Source organism: Sciurus vulgaris (genome assembly GCF_902686455.1).
Source record: "Sciurus vulgaris genome assembly, chromosome: 2".
In the NCBI taxonomy this organism is placed as follows: domain Eukaryota; kingdom Metazoa; phylum Chordata; class Mammalia; order Rodentia; family Sciuridae; genus Sciurus; species Sciurus vulgaris.
Window position 1 is genome coordinate 49,667,151 of NC_136462.1, and position 22,881 is coordinate 49,690,031.

Below are 22,881 nucleotides of genomic sequence, written 5' to 3' on the forward strand. Positions count from 1 at the left end.
CCCCGCCCTCCTAGGCCCGCCCATCGGCAGGCTCCGCCCCGCCCCCAGCCTGGCGGGTGGTGTCTGCGCCTCCGCCGGCGTCCGCCTGTGAGCGGCGCTGCGTGAGCTGCAAGAAAGGGGAGGAGGCGTTGGCCCTGCCACGTTTGGGTCGCGGTTCCCGGCTGTGGCGCGGGCGGTGCAAGAGGAGGTGGACGCGCTGAAGCCGGATCCGGATCCAGATCCGGTGCTGCGTAGCCGGGTGGAAGAGAGTCCCACGCGTGTGAAGAGCAGCGCCGACGGCTGGGCCTCTGCCGGTAAGAAGGTGCCGGGTGTCCTGAGGGCCGTGGGGACCCTGCCTTCAGGTTTACCGAACGCCGAGGCGGGCTAGGCCCCGATGGGGTTCTGTTGGGGCTGGCGGGCGTTTATCTTCGCCAGCAGGGTGCACATGGGGGTGCGAGCGCGGCTCCCAGGAAGTTGAACCGACGCGCGTCGGGAGCAGAGGTTAAGGATGATGGCCACCGGTCACGCCGTGCAGGGGTCCTGGCCTGGCAGGGCAGAAGCTGGGATTGGGGTCGAAACTAACTCCTCTCCGGGCTCTGGCGTGGGAGTTGGAGACCGTTGTCCGCCGTTCCTGCCGCTATCGTTTTCGAGTGGGCACCAACTGGCCCACGCTCCCTTCTGGCGTCCCGCGGTGGCGGGAGCCGCTGAGGACACGCTCCTGAGCCGGCTCCGAAGATCACCGACTAGATCGGGGCCTTCCCCGGGGAAGAGAGGGCTGTCCTTTGTGTTTTTCTCAGGGCTCCGACCCCTAAAAACACCGAGTATTATGTGAGTTCTGTTGTAGTAGCTGGTGTTTATGTAAGCCGAACTCTTAAAAAAATTAACAAAAATTGAAAGGGTAATTATAAGATTAATTTTGTTGAGCTAATCACTCATAAATTAATCCAAGAATAGATCTCAGGAAATCGTTTATATGTTTTAGACAGGTTTTGATGAAGAGGGGGGACAGCTACCTGTCAGTACCATATTTTATTGTAGAGCTCAACATGGGAAACAGGATTCTAGTTCCATTTAACTCAGTACCTTAAAGCAAGTTTTGAAAATTCTTTGTGCTCCAGCTTCCTCATAGGTAGACTGGGAATAATGCCTAGATGTTAAAGATCTAATGCTATCAGAAAATACTTTTGAAAATTGGTGCAGTTGCACACTTTTATCAGCAAACGTTCTGTAGCTTCAAATGTAGCCAAATTGTTAAAATTGTTACAAAATGTATATAGACAAACTCTAAAGTTTCAAACAGCACAAATCCTTTTCCCCATTCAGCACATACTGAGGATGTTCCCACTCTTGAGATATATACATATATCTATATCAAGATATAAACTAATATACACATATCATGAGCTTTATCAGGTCTCAGATTGTATTGTATATTGACTTTGTAGATCTTCATGTCCCGTGTCTGTTACTTGTTGCTCTCAATTTCTTCTAGGAGCAACTTCTCCCTACTTGTATTCTAATCTGATATAGAGGCTGGGAAACCAAATTGCTGAAATTGTGTCTAAAAATTCTCAAATGAATAAAAACTTATCAATACTAGCAAAAATGAATTTGATGTATGATTTTTGTGATACCACTTGTGACAATGTAGGAATTTTTTCCCCTTGATTTTCTGAAATGTGACCTCCAGATGAATCTTACATCATTCATTATTTGTTATTCATTCACCAGGCATTTACCCCACTAGAGCTAGGCAATATCTTCGCCTTGAAAATGCATGCTAATTTAGCAGTTAAATAGAGAAAGATTCTTGAGGGGTAGGGTTTGCTCTTTCCTTTTTTTTAAGGGATTTTTCCCCCCCATATAACCAAACTTCAAGAAGTACAGGAATAAAGGTGGCTTAAGGTATAATAGAGTGAAGGACCTTAAAACCATTATAACTTTTTTGATCACATGCCTACTAGTTTCTATAATTAGGTTTTTGATGAGGCTGAATACATGAATCCCATCTTCATAGCTTCTTGACTGGAAAGAGGGCTCTTCCTCTCTTGCTCCATGTGGTTAAATCGTAAGAGAGTTTTATATCGACTTTGGTTCTTATACTCTTAGCCGGATCAATCACTGTGGCCACGGTTGTGGAGCTGTATTATTTAGTAGCTAGTGTTACACATGGAATTAAAATTGTTTAACCAAAAATTATTTTCTCATTATTGGAAAATTGTGGTAAAGAGTCATTTATTTACAGTTCTTCCATCTCCCTCCTCTTTCTTTAGTACAGGTAGTTGTGGAGGCTTTTAGGAGCTGCCCTTTTTTTTATCCCCCTGCTTGCCCCTTTGAGTTTCTGACCTTTGCCATGAGAATGGACTGTCTCAGGGATTCACATCTTCTTCAGCATGGCTTATTTACTGGTTTATTTTAAAGTATATTACAGGGATACAGATGAAGTGTTAGGGTAAGGTATGTGGGAAGGGGTGCAGAGCTTTCATGCCCTCTCTGGGTCTGCTTTCCAGGAGCCTTCACATGTTCAGCTATCTGGAAGTTCCAGGGTTTACTTTTTAAAATTAAAAATAAATTAAGACCATATGATAAGAGTCAGTTTCAAACAACTGTGCAAACTTTACTGAAATTTCCTACTTTTGAGTATCTGTGGGCACCTTAAGATGCTAAAACATTTATTTTATAAACCAATTAAAATGACCCATTTAGTTCTTTTTCATTTTTTCTTTTGGTACTGAGGATTAAACCCACAGGGCTCTACCACTGAGCTACAACCCCAGTCCTTGAGCAGAATTACTGTGTCTGCTTCCTAGTCTGCAAAATAGGGATAAAATCATGATGTATCATTTATTGTGTTTTAAAGAGTTAACAAATATAAAGTACTCAAGTGTCAGTATTATTTTTATGATCACTCATAGGACCATCTGATGAAAGTAAAAACACCAAAAACTATTAATATTTACTGATTAAATTCATAAGGCTAATTATTCTGTGTACCTTTCCCCCTCATGAAAATGACTAACCCTTTTTGTGTAGTTTACAGACTACATTTTATTATAAACTCTGGCAACTTTAAGGGGAAAAGGAATCTAGTTAACCTTAAGTTTTGCTAATATTTATCTAATTTGAATTCTTTTGAATTTTCTTTAAACTTCATACTTACATGTTAAGTAACATGATCAAATGTTTTAATAGGGTGTTACATTGAGGAACTAAAAAATTTAATACCTTTCCCATCATATTGGTTGGACATAGGCAGAATTTTATTTTGTTAATAGCTTATCTGCATACCTGAAAAAACAATGTTGTTACCTATCTTTCACAGGAGATTTTATAAAACAGCCTCAGGGGTACAATTATCAGGGACAAATACTAAGATGCATGCCTATAAAAACCTATTTAGAATGGATAGTAAGCTTGTTAACTTGATATTAGAGTTTTAATCATCACAATTTACATCCTTTACTCAATATTTTTCAACTTAGGTATAGTGTTATAGCACAAATGATCTGAATTCTGGGTGGGGGGAGGCTTAGTATTCTACATAATAAACTATATTTTAATTTTTTCCTATCCAAGAATAGTGACTTTTGGCTTAATACAAACACAACAATCTGTCATTCTTTTTGTAGTCCCTCTATCCAGCACAGAGCCTGAATCATGAATTAAAGACAAAAATGTAATAAGAACTTGGAAAGTGAATTTTAAATTACTAATTAGAATGTATCTTGTTGAGTTTTTGTGGTGTGCCACATATTGCTAAGTGCTTGCTTGCATATAATAATTCTTTTCAAACTTGTGGTAATTTCATCTCTATTTTACAAATGAGGAAACAAGATTCTAAGAGCTTAATTACCTTAACCAAGATCACAGTTGACATTTGAATTAGAGTCCAACTGTTTCCATGCCCAGGTTTAGACCCTGCCTTCATAAATTTTGTAACCTCAGGCAGGTTATTTAATATCACTGTACCTTCATTTTATTATCTGTTAAAATGGAGATAATCATCACACTTAGCCTGTAGGATTTTTGAAATAAATTACTTGGTAATACGTGAAGTCCTTCAGTGCCTGGCATGAAGTAGGAGCTGAAAAAGTATTGAATTCTATTATTACACAACACTAACTTCCCAAAGCCTATTCTGTCCTGCTGCTTTACCTATATAGTTTCATATGGTGGTTACACAGGCAGAAATTTAATTCACCTTTAAGGAAAAGTTAAGAATATTGGCCCTAAAGCATAAGTGACTTATGAAATAGCGTATTTACATAAGAGAATTGTTCTGTCTTTAAGAGTTTCTTTAACTGGGTATAGGAATAGAAATGAAAGTTGGAAGGTTTTATTTAGTCCCTGGATGGGTGGGAATATCCTGTATCTTCCAGCAGCTCTGTATTCTAGAAGTGCACTCCCCCACCCCATTTTATACTTCATAAAAATTTTCATCCTTCCTTTCTGTTTTATCTATTATTTAGTCCTAATTTTATTAGGTCACTAGAGAGAATCTACCCATTTCTGAATGTTCAAAAAAGCAGGGGAAATACCATAAATGATTATTTTTCAGGAGCATGAAAATACTGACTATTCTTAAGTTGCTTAGATGCAGCTGAGGAACTTATGTTACAGATTTTTAGAAAACCTGCTATGAAAACAAAAACTAATTTTTAAAAGTGACATAGCTAAGACCAGATATTACTTTTCAGAACAATTCAGTAATTAGCAGTTCATCATGATTAATATAAAACAAATGATATGCCCAATAAGTCTTTACATTTAACAATTCCATTTTCTGATAGTAAGCATGATTTGTTTGAGTGTGTGTGTGTTACTGGGGATTTCACCCAGGGCAACTTTACCACTGAGCTACAGCCCAGCCTTTTTTTTTTTTTTTTTTTTTCTTTTTTGAGATAGGGTCTTGTGAAGTGGCCCACGTTGACTTTGAACTTATGATTGTCCTGCCTCAGCCACCTGAATTCCTAGGATTACAGACATGCACCAAAAATTCTACGCATGATATAAATATGTACACACACACACACACAAAGACACCCAGAGAGATCTGTAGTTGGGGCATTTGATGTTAGATTCTGGGTAGGCTAAAGCAAAATAGCTTGTATAAATGTTATAGAATGCTTTATTAACTTTATCGTTAACCATAATATTTCTTTTAGTAAACAATGCCTTAACATTTAAATTTTTATTTTAGACCTTACTGGAAAGATGAAACCTGATGAAACGCCAATGTTTGACCCAAGTCTACTCAAAGAAGTAGACTGGAGTCAGAATACAGCAACATTTTCCCCAGCAATTTCTCCAACACATCCTGGAGAAGGTTTGGTTTTGAGGCCTCTTTGCACTGCTGACTTAAATAGAGGTATGGTAGGAAATCCTGGTTAGAATAGTTGACCTTCTGTTTTCTCTATAAACATGATGCTGATATATTTTTTAAAATATTTGTCTTTCTATTTTTATACTTAATTTTAAAGTGACTGGAAAATTCAGTTTTACTATATATTTATATTTTCACCACATAATAAGCTAAGACTAAATAGTACTGTGAAATGTTTCAAATGACTTTAATATAACAGTGCTCCTTCCAAAAAGACTTCTCTCAAATATGGAATTATTGTGTATAACACATTAGTCTTCTTAAGAAGCTGGATGGGAAATGAAAGTATAGAGGTTATTTTTCCTTGGATAAGTTGAAAAGGTTCTCTTATGTACTTATTTTTTGGGGTGGGGTGGGGAGGATACTGGGGATTGGACCCAGGGGCACTTAACCACTGATCCACATCCCCGGCCCTTTTTTGTATTTCTTATTTTGAGACAATGTCTCCTAAGTTGCTTAGGGCCTCACTAAGTTGCTGAGGCCATCTCTGAACTCATAATCCTCATGAGCCAAGCCACTGGGATTTCAGGCATGTGCACTGTGCCTGGTTCTATGTACTGCTTTTTTTGGGGGGGGCGGTACTGTGGATTGAGCTCAGGGGCATTCGACCACTGAGCCACATCCTATTTTGTATTTTTATTTAGAGATAGGAGCTCACTCAGTTGCTTCGCACCTCCCATTTCCTGAGGCTGGCTTTGAATTTGTAATCCTTCTGCCTCACCCTCCTGAGCTGCTGGGATTACAGGCGTGCGCCACCACACTCAGCCTCTATGTACTTCTTTTATTAATATCTAAATTCTCTAAAATAACTTAAACTTTGGTAATCAAAAGCATTTTACTTCTCACAGTTTTATTCTGGGTAGGAACCTGAAGAAACTAATTTTTTTTTTTTTAGTTGGGGAGGGAGTAAACAGTGGGCCTTTACTTTACTTATTTATATGTGGTGCTGAGGATCGAACCCAGAGCTTCACACATGCTAGGCAAGTGCTCTACCACTGAGCCACAACCCCAGCCCTGAAGAAACTAATTTTAGTCAAATTACTGAGTTTAGAAAAGTTCAAGTTCTAAGTATAGTTTTCATATTACTTTTAATAAAATTAGGAATCTTTAAAATTGTAGTCTCAACAATGCTATATTATTTATACTTTGACAGATGTTTTATATGTGATCATAGTAAGAGCCTTGTACTTTAAACCAACATATCTGGGAAAATTTGGCATTCTTTGTATTGAACGTAACAAAGATAGCATAGAAAAAAATGTATATACTGGCTCTATAAATACTAGATATTAAAGTTTGTATTATTCCAAAAATCTTATTCAGGCAAAAATATTGCTGAAGCCTTTTGTTCTTTATTGTAGTGATTATAGAAATAATAGATTTCAGTTTAATCTTTTTTAGTAATATTCAAGGGATAATTGTGGAAAATTTGAGAAAATAATTGTCCATATCACAACAAACATATTACTTCTTTTCATATTTTATATTCCCTTTTTGTTCTTCCTCACCACTTCAAATCTGTTCTTCAAAACAAGGTTTTTTTAAGGTACTGGGTCAGCTAACAGAGACTGGAGTTGTCAACCCTGAACAGTTTATGAGTAAGTACTACAGCCTCTTTTTCCTGAATGAAATTAAAGGGAAGTAAGGTTTTATATTTGTTTAGAGTGCTGTTCAGTACCTGCTTGTTTTTGTTCAAATAGCTGGAAGTTATTTAAGTAATAGATTAGCTGTTCTTATTTTAATATTTAACCTAAATTGTAGAATCCAAATATAGTAACTACCTTGTTTTGCAAAATACCTAACTACTTGTACAAAATTACTAAAGCATAGGATAACCTAGTTGGGGATTGAGGGGGAGGCAGCTCAAAAGATTTTTCATTTACTGTAGTATTTCCTTCCAGGTGGTTAGATTATTCACAGAAATTTCATTACCAACCTCTCCCCCCTCCCCACTCCAAAAAAAATTCAAGAGCAAATGTTCTAAGTATTTTTGTTCTTATATTGAATTTCAAGGTTGGCAGGTATGTTAGTCATTCTAGCCCCTACCAACCCCAGTTTTTTTTTGTTTTGTTTTGTTTTGTTTTGTTTTTTGGTGCTGGGGATTGAGTCTTGGGTCTTGTACATGTATCCCCACCCCAGCTTTTGAGAAAATGGGCATTCAGAGAGATCCAGTGTCTTACTCAAGACCACATATAAGGACCAGAACCTCAGCTTCATCCAGTACTCCAACATTGCCTTTCCTGTTTCCTATAATTCTTTATTTCCTTTAGTAGCTAAGTTTGGTTTGTATTCTGACCCTACTGAAAATGAAGACCATCATTCTCTAATTCATCTCCTAAAATTCTCTTCACATGTGTATCAGATTCAATGAGAAATTGTTTTTCAGCAATATCAGCATTAATAATCACTTAACGGGAGAGGAGCTATGCTCCTCTTAGTGACTTTGAAAAAATTACTTGGAAATGGAGACATTTTTCACTTACTTTGTAAGGTACTTTCAAAACAAAAAACAATGATTCTGTTTATAAAAGAGCAAGTATGTAATCATGAAGCAGATGAAATCACAAAAAATATTTTGAAAGAATTACAGAATACAAACATTCTTGTTAAAATTTGTGAAGTTTGAGTTCTGTTGAATACATATTGAAGAAATAAAGTATTGAAGATATTGAAGTTTTACTAAGTCATAAAAATAGCAACATGTACAATTTGTATGTATTAAGTGCTGTTAATTAAAATAACTGTCAATCTTATTTTGCTAGCAGATTGCTTTAAATGTATCTACCATAGTCCAATTAATATTGATTGCTGATATTTCAACTTGGTTGTTTGAATATTTTTAGAAATGAAAAGGAAATATTTTTAAAGTATTCAATAATAAATCATCCAGTCCTAGTATTTTTCTGGCACCTAATAAAATAATCTACCATGTAACACTTTGTTTTCCAATTTCCACAGAATCTTTCGAGCATATGAAGAAATCTGGGGATTATTATGTTACAGTTGTGGAAGATGTGACTCTAGGACAGATTGTTGCTACAGCAACTCTGATAATAGAACATAAATTCATCCATTCCTGTGCTAAGGTATGTACTCACATTAATGCTTGTAAGTAAAACAAGTGTTTTCTAGCAAAACTGACTCTGAATTTCCACTAGACAAATCTGTTTTCTCACTACTTTTCACTGTTTCTTAGAAATCCTTTAGCATTAAGCAGTTTTTTGGTGTGTTTCTAAGAATTATAAATGAAGGAAAACATATTAATTGTATGAACTGCTTACTACTTTGTACTGCATTAGCACACATTTCTATCATTTTCCAGTTGGTAAAGGTTGCAAAATATTCTCTTCCAATTCTCATAAACTCACATGATATAGTAAACATATAAGAAGCCCTAGTAACTCAATGAAAGTAAGATAGGAACACATGGACTGTATCATGTGGTTTATGAATTTGGGGAGAGGGGTTAAAACACTAGAAATTGATTTTACTTGTACATCTGAAATAAAATAGAATGATGAATGTACTGTGTTTCTGGAACGATTTTATTTTTGGTGCTACAGATTCTGAGATCTGCTCCAAAACAATGGAGTGGTGTGGTTGGGGATACCACCAAAAAAAGAGTAAACCAAAAGTTGACCCTTTATATTTCCTCTATGGTAATAAGTTAAAAACAATGCATTTTTTAAATGAAGTTCAAGTTTACAAAACATTTATCAATAAATTCTTACCAACTATCACTTGTAAATATTTTCAGAGAGGAAGAGTAGAAGATGTTGTTGTTAGTGATGAATGCAGAGGAAGGCAGCTTGGCAAACTGTAAGTAAACAATCAAGGCAACTGGGTAAATTGGATACTGTTTTAGTTCATTTCTTGCTAAAATGCCTGTTATAAAAAGTTTTTCCTTTTTGAAGTTCTTTTTGGGCTACATTAATTCTGAACTCATTTTCATTTGAAATTGAAAGCATACTATTACCAGCTTTTTCTTGGGGGGGTGGGGGGGGTGGTACTAGGGATTAAACCCAAGTCACATGCACTGCCTATACATTCCAGACTTTTAAAATTTTCTTTTTGAGACAGGATCTCACTAATATCATGAGGTTGGCCTCAAATTTGAGATCCTCCTGCATCAGCCTCTCCACTAGCTGGGATTACAGGTGTGCACCATTGCGCCTGGTAGATCACATTTTAATAAAAGGTTGTGACCCTTTAAGGACTTATAAAGATGTATACTCTTTTGCTTTGTGTCTGCTATTTAGACCTATGCTGACTTAGTATTTTCACAAGTATTAAAGTAGTTTTAAAGTGATTAAATGGGGCTAGGGATGTAGCGTAGTGGTAGAGTGCTTTCATGTGGACCCTGAGTTCCATCTCCAATACCACAAACAGAAGATTATGTAGTTTTACACAAGTCTTTAGTGTCAACATGAATACTTTGGAAAAGTTAGGGTTAGGGTAAGTTTAGTATTTATCTTGTTGACTAATGAGCTCGAGGGTACTGGATAAAGTATATTTGAAACTAAGTGAAAATGCTTTGGTGATTTAAATGCTTATCGACTTATAAATTTGAATTTTTAAAGGAATACAATGGAAAAGGCCAAGATCTATACCTATTTCTAATAAAGACATTTTATATAACACTAATTCATATTGTTATTGAAGACCATTTTAATAAGTGCTCTGTCTCCTCACTTTCCCTTTTTAAAATTTTAGGTTATTATCAACTCTTACTCTGCTAAGCAAGAAACTGAACTGTTATAAGATCACTCTTGAATGTCTACCAGAAAATGTTGGTTTCTACAAGAAATGTGGATATACAGTATCTGAAGAAAACTACATGTGTCGGAGGTTTCTACAGTGAAGAATTGTCAGAGGAGTTCATGCTACAATGCTTCACTCTTCCTAGAATTAAAAGCATTTTTGTTACTGCAACCCAGTGACCTCCATAAATACTGGACTGAAAAAAAATTGTAATACTACAAGTTTAATGACACTTAGAAAGATTACTTTGAGATGGTGGGACAGTCTGTGAGCTTAGATTTCAAATGAATATTATCAAAGGGGATGATTTTTAACCAAAGGAATATATTTTTAACTTGAATCTTTTCTTGCATTGTATTTTTCTAAAGTTTGGCTTCATTTCTTGATAGTCAAGAGTATGGGTAGTAAGGAGTTGTATAGTCTGCTGTCTTTGCTGCTCATTTTTAAAAAGTATACATTCACAAATATTTTGTTTCAAAGAAACATCTAAATAAACCTAGAGGTATATCATTTCTCATATATTATAGGAAGTTGAGTAAATTAGTTATAACTAAATAATGCACCTAACATTTGTTGATTCTAATGCTGGCAACTTTGTCAGCATTGTAAAAAGAAAAATTAGCTTATAAAATGTGACAAGATTTAAAGTGCAGTAGTTTAAATGTTTCACTAAATTTTATATAGTTCTATGGAGATCAAGTACCACCTGTCTTTTCTGTGAAACAAATTATTCATTGTCCAAGGGCATAATAATGGGTCATCCAAGGTATGTTCTGGTGTAATTGTGTGTGGTACTGGGGATTGAACCCAAGGTAAGGTACTTTTAATAGTGAAGAAGTAGCTCTGGGCATACCTGATTCTCTTTTCATGGGTATCTAAAACCTTTCTTTTGATTAATGTTTTTAGGAAATATGAAATGATTATAAAATTGAGTGGGATATTTAAAAATGTATGGTACTATATTTGCAACGTTGTTAAAATACTGATGGAAGCTTTTCTATTTAATGTAATTATAATGGAACTATTATTCTGTTCACTATCTTGTTTTGATTTTATTTATTTCAATTATTTTTTAAAGTTGAAGAATTAGATACTTATTAATGGTACTAATCTTTTGCATTCCATGTTACATTAAACCTGTTCATATGAATGGTCTGTTAGAATCCTGCCTGTGCTTTTCTTGAGTGTTTTATTGAACTATTAGATTCAGTCATGGTTCAAGACATCTTAGTTTTGTGTACTCTTTGTAAAAGGAACTTAGGAAGTAAGGACCACCTATTTCTCACCTCTTATTCATACACGGCTGGGTTTCCCTCCAAGCAGTCAGGTAAAACTGGCTTTCAAAGACAACAGAGATCTTTCACCAACAGAAGGTACACTACTCATTTTGCTGACCCACTTTTACAAATAAACCCATTTGCCTATAGTGAAAGCAATAAAAAGTTCATTTTTTTTTTTTCAGGAGTCCTAAAACTTTAGTAGCTTCATTAGTTAAATTCAGGTAATTAAAAACCCATATTAAGTAAGCCTAGTAAAAAGTTGAAATTTAATGCTTTATTAAATTTCTTACCACTTAACTATTTGAAGTAAAATTATCTATTAGGCTGGTATTTCAATAAATCCCATTAAATTGTGTTCTTCAGGTCTTCTCTTAAATCCCCCCTATAGGAAATAGAGTTACAGATAAGGCTTAGTATGTAAAAATTGTGTTACTGCAGAAAATAGTACTCTATTTAGTTATCAAAATGTTTATTTCTAATCCACATTGTAAGTAAACAATATGAAAAAAATCTGCATTTAATATATTAACTTCTTTTTGTTAGCATTTTGTTTTTGAAAAGGTATAATGAGTGGTAGTTCTGATTTTCAGGTGTCCCATGTTTTGTGTGCTTACATTTCATTGACCCAAAAAGGTACTATTGGACCATCCCTGAAATCTGTATGCATTTTAGGATCAGTGACCTGGTATAGTTTAGTTGCTCTTAGTGGAATCTAAAATCATGATTTAGTTTAGGTGGGATCTTAGATTTGATTAAGCAAAGAGTACAGGATGAGAGAGGGAAGAAAGCACTATAAAATCGAAGGTTTTTTAAAAAATGGATTGAAAGTGGTTCTATAAGCCTTCTTTCAAACATGAATTCTCTCCCTTAGATTTCCCAACTTGCTCAGCTTACGAATTTGGGGCTTGTAGACTTCTCATTTTTTTGTGTGTGTGACCACAAAGTTTTGAAAGATATTCTTAAGTGCTTCTTAATATGCAATGTTCATTCACCTTTTTTTTAAATCTGTGAGTGTAAAACTGGGTTACTTTTACCCAGAAAACAAGTAAAGCATTTTCAGGCATAAGCAGTATGAATGAACTTTTCAGTATTTTTGAGGTATAATGGCACAACAGTTTTAATACAACCACCAATCTTCACAAAATAATTTTAATACTTTGTGCCTGGGCTAGCAGCATTTTGCACTGTGACATTCCTATACATACATAAGCATTTTATCCAAATACAAATGTTAAAAGCAGAGTAACATAAGCAATTGCTTATACAAAGGTAAATAGACACTGTAATGTTTTCTTCTTGAATCATTTTTGCTGCATAGTAAATTGCAATTACATGTCAGTATGTTACTGATCTATAGAATACACTTTGAACTGTGAGGTATGGCAACTCCCTGTGAGAGGGAGCTAACATGTAAACCTGAATATTTTGAGTGAGTTTTTTTTTTTTTTTTTTTTTAATAGCTGCCATGGATGGGAAAGACAAAGAAAATCCAGCATTCAATACCCTAGAAACTTATTTTTCTAATAAAAAGAAATTAAAGTATTTTAGTAATTCTTAACTACTTCCTATTATTTTCTTATCAATGAATGGACAAAAGTAAAGTAAATATTGAAGTGAAGCTATGTTATGGAATTATGGATTAAACCAATTATTTAAAAAATAAATCCGCCAGGTAACTGCTCATTTACTTTACATCAAGTTGAGATCCTGATAGATACATCTCAACTTTATAATTCAAGACTGCAGTTAAATACTTCTAATTTACTTGAATCACCATGGTAATAAGACAATTAGGAACCTTATATTTTCTTGAAAAGGACATGCTTAACATTTTGACATTACTTCTAAACTCAGATTCTAAGCACAAAATCCCCCCAAAATGAGTATTCTGCTCTAAAAGTTAAGTGGTTGAGAATTGGTAGCAAAAGCTATCACAGTCTAACATTTCCACCAGAGTAGATACAAATAAAAGTAACTTGTTTAAATATCTAATGGATAACAAATTAACATGAACGAATTAACTGAAATTAGAAGGTAAGAATACTGCCATTTCAGTTTGAATATTTTCAGTATTTAAGTTTCATACTTTCAAAATGGATAGTAATGCAGTTTGCCTGTATTTCAATTCAATTTCATTTTAAATTCTGTGCCTGAATTATATATTTAATGTTAAAATTGGGTGATATACATTATTCAACTACTCTACAAAATAGATCATGATTGGTTAAGTTAATTATCACAAAACATCACTGGAAATAAAAGTAGCAGAGAAATGAGACCAAATAGAATAAAGAATGAGTAGTTACAAAAAAGCTAGTTGTAAGTCAATAAACAGATCTAAGGGGTTGGGGGGACTTGCAATGTTCTCATAGGAAAGGGTAAAACCTCATGTTCTATACCCATTAACACTTTATGCAAGATGATAGTAGTCCTGTTTTCTAGTGTTTGAGACTGTCTTTAGTATATAGTGCTGGGCAGGCACTTTAGTGACAACACAAAAATAGTGGTTAGAAAAAGAGGAAAATTTCTAGCTACAAATTGGTATCACTACCCAAATCTGTATTTTTTGCCAGACTGCTACAGAGGATATGTATTTTTATACGAATTTAAAAACTAAAAAAAAAAACTTCAATTACCTAATTTGTAAATCTAAATTTGCTTTTATGAAGATTATTTCAAGCAGTTTCTGTTAGAAATTGTAAGAGATGTTTGCTGACCTGTTCAATAATGATCTACATACAGGAAAGCTGTGGAATCTGGCTTTTTACCAGCTAGAACTTTTGAACACTCAATGCAATCTTGACTTCACTAGATCACTATACCAAATATAATCACAACAGAATACTGGACCATAATGAGATTAACAATATACTATTTTCAGAGTGGTGAGAGAAGAAAAGATGGGAAATGAGAAGAATACCACGAGTCAACAGGACTTAACTCTAAATTAACAAAAAAAATTTCAATAAATTTTCATTGTTGCACTATGCTGATAAAAAAAAATTTTTTTTTTCTGTATTATTACATCATAAGGAGAAAAGAAAGCAAGTAACCTGGTGTAATAAGTTACCTTGCATAGTGCCTCTTGGTACTATGGGAATGCATAGATTTTTATTCCCATCAGTAAAGCACCTCAAGAGAGGACTGAGAAAAGTGAGATATAAAGTTTTGTTTGTGCTACCCCTAAAGTCATCAACTATAAAAAGTTAAAAACTTCCCTCACATCATACTTAAGATAGCAAAAATGTTTTTCTTAGAACAACTACTGTACATATAAATAAAAATATGAAGAACTAAAGATTTATAAAGTGACTGCTAATGCAAATTATGGGGGGAATTTGGATTAACTCAATTTAAAGAACTGATTAATTCACTAATTTAAACACCATTAAAACTACCCACAAATCACTTTCCCCAATAAATCCATCTTCAAAGAAGAGCTTCTGTCTGAGCTGGAATAATCTCACAGAATCATTAAGACAACAAAACAGAGTAAATGTTCCATATTTTAAAAAATTTAGTAACATTTTCTTTAGGCCTCACCCATTCAGTTTAAGCTAATTTATAAAGGTTTAAAAACAAAAATGACAGAAAAATGTTAAGAACTCTTCAGTGTTCTACATACTAATTTAGAAGTCATGAGAATTTAAATTTTTTAAAAAATAATGCAAGGCACTTTCTTTTTGGGGGCTTCATTTGGAAAAAAATAGTGCTACATTGGTTTATCATATTCTATTTAGAACCATTTTGGACAAAGGTCAAAAGAGCTAGACAACTCTGAAAAGAACAAATACAACATTTGGCTTAAAAAAGGAAGCAAAATGGAAAGTCATTTGAAAATCAAACACTATCCTTGTTTTTGAGCATCTGGTACTATAAAGCAAAAACATCTTTCTTTGATCATCAAAAAACCTTTTTTCCTATAGAATAAACAAATTAGGAAAGGAAGCATTAACTGAATTAAGTTACAGTAAAGATAGTTGGTTAATGTCATGATTGAAAGAATACTAAGAAGGAATCAAGAAGTTTAAAAAAATAAAATGGCAAATAACTGAATTATAATAAAAAATGTGGCAGATTGCTGCATTTTGTTAATGTTTCTGTAAGAGGCTCCATCATAAAAGTGAACTGTAAAATTATTTTAAAAATGTAATACATAGAACACAAAATGAATTTTTAGCAAACCTTAGGAAATTCTTTTGTTATAAATTACCCAAAATTTATAAACAAATCCCCCTAACTTGCATTTTGTTTAAAGTAATAACTTTATATCATACAAATAAATTTCAAGTATGAAAAGTGCATTATTGCAATAATACCTCTTTGCAAGTCCAAAATTCTTGGTTTATAATAAACTGTAAAGTATTTAAAAAACAAAACAAAACAAAACAAACAAACAAAAAAAAACCATCAGTGCCATCTATTGCAGAAGTCCAACATCTTCTTAAAATGTTGCTCAACAAGTTGCAGAGAAACATGTCTGAAAGCAACATATAATTGAAAAGAAACTACTTGTTTTCTTACCATTTTACATCATTATTATTATTTCTAGTATTTTCTCCTTTCCAAACAGAAATTCACACCCTCTATAATGTTCCTCTTGAGTCAGCCATTCTGTGCAGTTGCCACTTGCATGTTTCCAAAGTCATCTTCTTCCTCATGTGTTCTCTTCAAACTGCCTAAAGTTATTGAGTGAATGCAACATGAGAACTTAAATTCATGTCAGAATGCTACAGGCAGTAAAAATCTGTTTTACATGAAGTGATACCATGTACAAACTATAATCGCATGACTAAATTTATAGCAAAATTGAGTAAATTATTTTATTATAAATTACCAAAAAAACTTTTACTTCATGATTGAATATATTTTTCCTCCTGATATTTAGATATTGTATATAATAAACACTAATTTTTAAAATAGTGCAAAAACAGAACTTTTGAAGAGCTAATGGTACATCAGTTTGATTATCAAGTTTATGCTCTTTAAGCACCATAAATGTGACGAAGGACATACAATTTAAGAAATTAATCATACTTTATGACTTCTCAAAATATGATTATCCATTTTTTGTCATAGATACGGTTATGAAGAGCAGCTGAAAATATTTTTCCATTGAAGCTGTGGTCTTATTATCAGTAAATTTAAGGGCAGAAGCAGAGAATGCTTGTACAAAAATTTCCCACACAAAATCAAACCTATTCATTTATGCTGAAGAGTTATAATCACAAAATCTGAGTCTCAATGGGAGAAAACTTTAGGGAAGAGTTAAGACTGGCAGAATCAACTGCCAGTGCTGTATTTTGTCTTTATCTAACAATGGCATGGTCTCAAACTTATGCCTTAAAGGTGGTGCTAAGTCACAGTTAATAATAATTCAGAGGACAGATTCTAATATGAAGTTAATATTTCAATGTAAAATTAAAGATTAAATTATGAGGCTAAACACAATGCTGTTTTGAGTTTCAGATGAACTCCAAATGTTGAGGGGCTAAGAATGCATTAATCATGTTTTTCTGAGGCAATGACATCTGACCTCAAGAATAGGGAGAATGATCACTCAGAGCGGCAATCATCAAGCATACAAATAATAATAAATGTTAAGGATGTAAGGGGAAAAGGTATAATCATACAATTCTGGTGGACAGCAAGTTTGTACAACCACTCTGGAAAGCAGTATGGAGATTCCTCAAAAGACAAGGAATGGAACTACCACCATATACCAAGCTATCTTACACCTTGGTATTTATCCCCCAAAACTGAAATCAGCATACTATAATGATAAAGGCACATCAATGTTTATAGCAGCCAAATTAGGGACCCAGCCCAGGTAAAGAAAATATTATGTATATATATCCAACGGAGTTTTACTCAGCACAAGAAGAATGAAATTGTGGCATCAGCTGGAAAACACCATGCTAAGTGAAGTAAGTCACACTCAGAAATCAAGGGTTGAATGTTTTCTCTCATTTGTAGAAGCTAGAATAAAGTAAGGGGAAAAAAAGGAGTGGTGGGGAAATCCCATGAAAATAGGGAGATCAGTGGAGCAGAGGAAGGGGATTGAAGAGAAAGGAGGAAGTATGAGAAGAGAGAGGAATGGTGGAATGACAGACTGACCAAATTATGCTATGTGCACATATGAATATACCACAGTGAATTTAACCTTTATGTATATTTAATAAAGCACTAATTTAAAAGAAAAAAAACATAAATAAACAGGAGTATCAGTGTAAGAGAGGAAGAGAAATGGGGGAAAGGGAAGAAGGGAAGTCACTGGGGACTGAAGTGGAGCAAATTGTATTACATGCTTGTATGATTATGTCACAATGCACCCCAAAGTTATATATAACAATAATGCACCAATAAAAATACAAAAAAAAAAAAAAAAAAGAGAGAGTGAATATCATGCATTTTAGGTGAGAAAAAACACACATAGTAAATCATTGTTTATGAGGAACAATGAGAAACACAGAAAAATCAGAAGAACTTTACTATGTCTGGTAATCTATCTGTTTTCTACTCTGGGAATGAAGGCAGTGAAGTCTTTGGCAAAGGAAACATAATTACAAATATCTTTATAAAAATAAGCCTGGACACAATGAACAAAATAGACAAAGTTTGGATAGGAGGCCAATATACCTGAAATAGATTGTGATTAAGGGTACCATAAAAAAAAGGAAGGAATTTTAAAGATAATGAGGAAACGGATCCCACAGGATTAAGAAAGTGATTATCGGGCCTGGGTTATAGTTCAGTGGTAGAGCACTTGCCAAGCACATGTGAGGCACTGGGTTCAATTCTCAGCACCACATATAAGTAAATTAAAAAAAAAAATGATTAGTCACAGGTGGCATAAGAAAGAAGAGTCAATGATAACCAGGAAGTTGAGCCACAGGGAAGAATACATAGCCTTATCACATCAGGTAATGCAGTACAGAGGAAAGACTGTGGATCAGATCACCCTGTGCTCAAATTTCAGGTAGGTAACCATTCATTCTTTCTTATAAAGCTGTCTGTTCAAAGAATACATTACTATATGGCAGAGAAACTATAAACGAATGAATGAATGAATGAATGAATGAATGAATGAATGAATACGTGCATGCATGCCATGAGTACTCTAGTAGGCAAAAACAGATAAACAAGGGTAGCAAGATTGTGGAAAAGGAAGACAAAAGTTAAAAGGTTTTGAGAATACACTTGGATTGTTATATTTGAAAACGAGGGGCTTTGGGTGCTTCTAAAATAGCAAAGGAAGGAAAAAGATCAAAATACTGATGGCCAAAGAAAAACCAAGGTGGCTCATATTAATTACCCTTCTAAACCTAAAACATACATCTGAAAACAGGGTTATATTAACTATCATTTATTTTTAGTAAGATCACTTGTTATTCAGACTCCTCCTATTATCTTAATCTTTACAACACAGTTATTATTATTTAAGAAACTTAAAACTAAATTAAGTAGATATCTAATCTTCCAACCAGGAGATTCTAACTGATCAGGCATAATGGTATACATACAGTTCATTGTAACACAGATTCATCATAAAATCAATGCTTTTGAAATTATCTGAATTCAATAGTTTACCCCTAATTTTCTGAACAATTTAAACTGTTCAGCATAACTTCTAGCAAGCAATGGCTACAACTTTTCTACTTTTTTTTTTTTTAACCATTACCTTTCTCTCCAACTTTCTTTTAAAAAGAAAACATCCTTACCTGTGGTACCAGAATGAACAGATAAGGACCTTTCTATCTGGAGTGGTGACATCATCTGTATTGTTAATTTTGCTAAGTAGATGGCTTCATATTCCTAAAAAAGATTTTAATTAAGTTGGATATACATTTATATTATTGAAAAAAGTGATTAATTTGCACATTATTGGTATTCTTAATTTACAATGAAAACACTGCCACCATATCATTGTAAGAATAACTGAGGTTTAAATTCCTATCTCATAATTGCCAGCTACTGATAACCATAAATCAAGTCATGTCAATAGCTTGAACTGCCAGTCAGTATGTGTACCCGGGCACTAGGGCATTAGCTATAATGATCTCTAATTCCATCTAATGGGGGCAAAAACAAAACAAAACAAAACCAATAAAAATGAAACTGGCAATCTCATTAAATGAAATGAAATAAAATAAAATTCAGTAAAAATAAATGCTATAGACAGGCACAGTAATCCCAGCAACTCAGGAGCCTTAGCAGGAGGATTGCAAGTTCAAGGTCAGCCTCTGGCAACTCAATATGACCCTGTATTAAAATAAAATAAAAAGGAATGCTGCCCAGTGGTCAGTACTCCTGGGTTCAATCCCTGGTACCTAAAACAAGGTATGTTGTAAAATATTTTGAATATTAGATAAATTAGTCATTTAATATATTCAAGTATATATCTTTTTCTCTAATCCTTTAAAAACAGTCGTTCTTTCTCTGCTTCCAGTAAAAGATGGCAGAATCAAGACATTTCTGTTCCTCCCCACCTTTTGAAAACAAGGAAAACATTTAATGAAAGTAGGAAACACTGTTAACTCTGAAGAGAAAAATGAGGAAAAAGGGACTGATCACCAAGTAGATAGGGGTAAGTGGTTATCTTTACAAAGGGAGGAGAGCTGTGCTTAGGAAGGAGTACCAAGAGGGCTCTAGGGATTGTGGCAAATATTCAATTTCTTGACCTGGGTGATGGTTATGTGAATGCTTATTTAAATTTTATGTATTTTCTACATATGTACTGTATTCACACTAAAAGGTCTAAAAAATGGAACCAAACTCAGCTAGGCACAGAAGATGGCTGCCTCCTCAGCTATCTCAGGCAAAGTAGATATAGTTCATAGTTCTCCAAAAATGGAGGTAGACTTACAAGACCTTGAGTGGTATGACAAAGGCAGAAGAATAAGTGGGCTGTGGGAAAAAAGCAATGTTGGAGGCATCAGAATACCCAACTTCTAAGTGTACTACTGAGCTACAGTAACAAAAACTGCATGTTTTTTATTAGTATAAACACAGACATATAGACCAAAGAAACAGAAAGCACAGATATGTGCTGTCTGCCATTTGATCCTTAATAAAGGAGCCAAAAACACGTTGGAGAAAAAATAGCTTTTTAAACAAAAGGTGCTAGGAAAACTTGTTGTCCACACGTGGAAGAATGAAACTAGCATCCTATCTCTCATACTGCACAAAAGTCAATTCTAAATAGATGAAAGACTTAGGAATTAGACCAGACATTGCAACTGTTAGAAAACACAGGGTCAACACTCCTATATATAGGTGCTGACTGGCTTGTGATATATACAGGTTTACCATGCTACATACGACCATGATGTGCTGCCCTGACAGGAATCTAAAACAATGGGTCCAATCAATCACAGAATGGAATTTCTAAAAACAGTGAACCAAAATAAATCATTTCTGATTATGAGTTGATTATCTCAGATAATCATACACAAAGAGCTACTGCAAAACCTGTGAGAAAAAGACCAATAACCTGCTAGAAAAATATGCAAAGAACATCAATAACCAGTTCACAGAAAATACAAATAATTCGAACACAGGAAAAGAGTCCCAAATTCATTAATTCAAAGGAATCAATTGAAACAAGGAACTGTTACCTTTACCACTATGATAGCAGTACTCAAAAAATTTGATAAGAAAATTTGTGGCTACTGGTGTTCACTCGGGTAGGGCAAAGCAGGCACTCCTTGCTTCCTGGTTCACATTATTTCATACTTTTGAGAGATAATTTGGCAATATCTACCAAATTTCAAATATTCTGTAATCCAACAATTCCATTTCAATCAATTATCTTACAGGTAAATTCACAGATATATACAAAGATGTACCTGTTAAGATATATTTCCAATATAGTTTATCACCATAAAAGCTTAGAAACAATATAAAAACTCGTGAATAAGGAATTGGTCACATATATGGTCATGGTCTGCTTAACAACTGTAGCGAGTTCTAAGAAATGTATTGTCAGGTGATTTCATAGTTTGGTTTGCTGGAAGAGGAGCGGTGTATAGTTAATGAGAATTGAACCCAGGGGCACTTTTAACATTGAGCTATATCCCCATCCCTTTTTAAAAATTATACTTTGAGAGAGGATCTTGCTAAATTGCTCAGGCAATTGCCTCAGACCCAAGTCACTGGCATTACAGACTTGTGAGAGCATACCCAGCTTGTTAGGTGATTTCACTGTGTGAACATCAGTGCACTTACACAACCTAGATGGTATAGTTTACTACACCCCTAAGTTGTGTGTGTGTGTGTGTGTGTGTGTAGGGGGGGGTAATATCCTAAACTTCAAGGTAATGATGATCAAAAGAGTAAATCAAAGGAAGAGAACACTGAAATCAAGAGGCAGTTAAGACAAGATGTATGAGACTGCCTATGACATATGCATACTATTTTATAGTAAACTGCAGTACTCGTATATAGTAAACTGCACACCAGCATGTGAGTGCACCACAAACATGTGAGTGGTATGTTGGACAACACTGTTATGATGGCTATGAGATCACTAGGAAATAGGAATCTTTCAGATCCATTACAGTCTTATAGGACCATCATCATATGTGCAGACCATTGTTGATCAAAATGTTATGTGGCCAATCAATGTATATTATACAAATATCTTCAATATTTATTATAAAGAGATTTATTACTTCACATTATATTCTTAAACTTTGCTGATTTTTTAACCAGAAGCATATATTACTCTTCCAAATATAAAAATGTTTTTAAAAATGCATTTTTTTACAGGACAAGGCAAAAAGCAAAGAAATTATAGTTAGTGCATCTGACAAACCTCAACGAAATTTTAAATAACACAGAAAACATAAAATACATAATAATCAAATTATTGAGATTATGCAAACTCTAAGCACTTAAAAAGTAAATTCTACATCTAAATTCACAAACAAAATATTTTAATTATTGTATATTCCGAATGCCATAAAGAAGAGAGAATTTAGCTACCTGAAGTTGATGGACAAAACCAGCATTTGGATTAATACAAAATCTTCTTTCTTGGACATAAGCAAATGCATCTCTTAAAACAGAAAAGAAAAATTCATGTAATGTTATTATTTAATTAATCATTTAAGCATTTCAGAATTCATCCAAATCAGAACTATGCAAAAATTTCCCTAAATAGGAAATCATAACTATACAGTTTAACACACTGGGGTAGTGAGTCAACAGTGGAAAGAACAATCAGACTAAATATCACAATCTCTCTGCTCACCTACTGTATGTCCCAGGTGCTCAACTTCTCTAAGTTTTACTTTTCTCCTTGTTAAAATGAGTATTATAATACTTATTTTGGAGAACCTTTGTCAAGACAGGAGGAGTTTATGCATTTAGTACACCTATCATACAGTACACACTCAAAACATTATTATTGCTTAACTGAGAAGTTAACTCCCTTGAATTGTGAGGATTAAATGAGATTAACAGAGCCTGTAATAG

General features: G+C 34.2%; 2 protein-coding genes across 7 annotated transcripts in view; one reads left to right on the forward strand and one right to left on the reverse strand.

Moving 5' to 3' along the window:
• Positions 1-44: 44 nt before the first annotated feature.
• Positions 45-11,278, forward strand: GNPNAT1 (glucosamine-phosphate N-acetyltransferase 1). Of its 2 annotated transcripts, XM_079121501.1 has the most exons (6): positions 47-293; positions 5,180-5,347; positions 6,898-6,960; positions 8,321-8,448; positions 9,120-9,181; positions 10,076-11,278. In XM_079121501.1, the coding sequence occupies exons 2-6, from the start codon at positions 5,194-5,196 to the stop codon at positions 10,221-10,223; spliced, it is 555 nt and encodes a 184-aa protein (XP_078977627.1). In that variant the 5' UTR covers positions 47-293; positions 5,180-5,193; the 3' UTR covers positions 10,224-11,278. The 2 variants fall into 2 exon arrangements, with proteins under 2 accessions (XP_078977628.1, XP_078977627.1); XM_079121502.1 differs by lacking the exon at positions 6,898-6,960 and having other exon boundaries at positions 45-293.
• The window catches only part of STYX (serine/threonine/tyrosine interacting protein), a 39,604-nt gene continuing 17,022 nt past the window's right edge, over positions 300-22,881 (reverse strand). For 2 of the 5 annotated variants that reach the window (XM_079121446.1, XM_079121445.1), the window contains 3 exons: positions 22,390-22,462; positions 19,125-19,218; positions 12,838-16,082 (listed from right to left, as the gene is read on the reverse strand). In XM_079121446.1, coding sequence (XP_078977572.1) covers positions 16,009-16,082; positions 19,125-19,218; positions 22,390-22,462 — 241 coding nt within the window. In that variant the 3' untranslated portion in view covers positions 12,838-16,008. Of the gene's footprint in view, positions 788-8,454; positions 9,180-11,693; positions 11,786-12,837; positions 16,083-19,124; positions 19,219-22,389; positions 22,463-22,881 lie in introns of those variants that run through there. The other 3 variants (XR_013760743.1, XR_013760744.1, XR_013760742.1) reach the window with 3 other exon arrangements.

What these genes read in the sequence shown, in the direction of transcription:
- GNPNAT1 (XM_079121501.1), top strand. Translation starts at nt 5,194, where the DNA reads ATGAAACCTGATGAAACGCCAATGTTTGACCCAAGTCTACTCAAAGAA. An exon ending in CAACCCTGAACAGTTTATGA is followed by an intron (nt 6,961 to 8,320) that starts GTAAGTACTACA and finishes CAATTTCCACAG; the next exon opens with AATCTTTCGAGCATATGAAG. An exon ending in GGAAGGCAGCTTGGCAAACT is followed by an intron (nt 9,182 to 10,075) that starts GTAAGTAAACAA and finishes TTAAAATTTTAG; the next exon opens with GTTATTATCAACTCTTACTC.